Source organism: Hippoglossus stenolepis, chromosome 12, assembly GCF_022539355.2.
Source record: "Hippoglossus stenolepis isolate QCI-W04-F060 chromosome 12, HSTE1.2, whole genome shotgun sequence".
Classification (NCBI taxonomy): Eukaryota; Metazoa; Chordata; class Actinopteri; order Pleuronectiformes; family Pleuronectidae; genus Hippoglossus; species Hippoglossus stenolepis.
Window position 1 is genome coordinate 7,809,684 of NC_061494.1, and position 1,464 is coordinate 7,811,147.

General features: G+C 40.8%; 1 protein-coding gene across 1 annotated transcript; it reads right to left on the reverse strand.

Moving 5' to 3' along the window:
- Positions 1-273: 273 nt before the first annotated feature.
- Positions 274-758, reverse strand: LOC118119141 (tubulin alpha chain). Its single transcript, XM_035172859.2, has one exon. It carries the CDS (start codon positions 756-758, stop codon positions 321-323), a length of 438 nt encoding a protein of 145 aa, XP_035028750.1. The 3' UTR covers positions 274-320.
- Between the last annotated feature and the right edge of the window lie 706 nt (positions 759-1,464).

A 1,464-nucleotide genomic window follows, 5' to 3' on the forward strand; every position in this document is an offset into this window, starting at 1 on the left:
CATCTTTTAAATGGTGACACATTTTATTCTAGATGTTAAGTTGTGTAAAACATCTAACATGTAAAACTGATACTTTTATCAGTGATTGTTGCCGTGTACAAATACAATCCAGTTTGATATGAGCATGGGAAGTGCAACAAATCCAAAAATGGAAAGTGCAACAAATCCACTGCTCTGTGAAAAAAGAATATATATATATTTAGAGAGAGAGAGAGAGAGAAAAAAAAATTTAAATAATGGAAACAATACTGCAGTCAACGAACACAATTTATTAAGAACAAAATGACAATGCTCAGGAAAATACAAGGGAATGCATGTGTTTAATAATCCCCTTCCTCCTCATCATCCTCTCCCAAACTATCAGCTCCGACCTCTTCGTAATCTTTCTCCAGAGCTGCCATATCCTCTCTGGCCTCAGAGAACTCTCCCTCCTCCATACCCTCACCCACATACCAGTGAACGAAGGCACGCTTGGCGTACATCAGATCAAACTTGTGGTCAAGGCGAGCCCAGGCCTCAGCGATGGCGGTGGTGTTGCTCAGCATGCACACAGCCCTCTGGACCTTAGCCAGGTCTCCACCAGGAACCACAGTGGGCGGCTGGTAGTTGATGCCGACCTTGAAACCAGTGGGGCACCAGTCCACAAACTGGATGGTGCGTTTGGTCTTGATGGTGCCGATGGCAGCGTTGACATCTTTGGGCACCACATCTCCACGGTACAGGAGGCAGCAGGCCATGTATTTACCGTGGCAATGCATTACCTAGGGGTGCCGACCACTTGGCACCCATAATTATGATTGCATTTGAACCATACACTTCATTTAAAGATGCTCGACCTGACATGCTCACCACCTGGTGGCTGCAGTGTAGGTTGTGAATCCTGCCTCCTCCATGTTAGGGATTGGACATGGACCAGACTAAAAAGTCAAAGTACACGTCAAAATAGGTTTTTCTCAAAGATGTTTTCTGTCATTTTAGATTAAACAATTTCTTGAAATGATGTTTGTTTAAGTGTTCATTTTTCTAATACATTTTTTAAAATTACTCTTATTAGACTGACCTTCAATTGGTCGAGCTCAGGACTTCGATACTGCTGCTCCATCCTCTGATCACTACTGTGCAGACTCTGAGTTTAGATGCACATGATGGTGGCGTTCATATGTCAGGGATATTTGTCTTCATGTCTGAATATTGTGAGGAAGTGGAGACACATTGTTCATCTTTATATATAAAGATGTTTATATACAGTCTATTATTTGAACACATAGTCCAATAGTTCTTCTACAATATATATTTTTTTAACGTTACACAATTTAAAAGAATCACATTTTAAATTCTGACTGGCTGTCATGTTGTATTGTCTCCTTTTTACAGAAAAATAAATCTGTCCAGAATGAATATTAGTCAGAGAATATGCTGTCATCTGTAATCAAAGCAGCCGACACTATCACCCACTGCTATAAG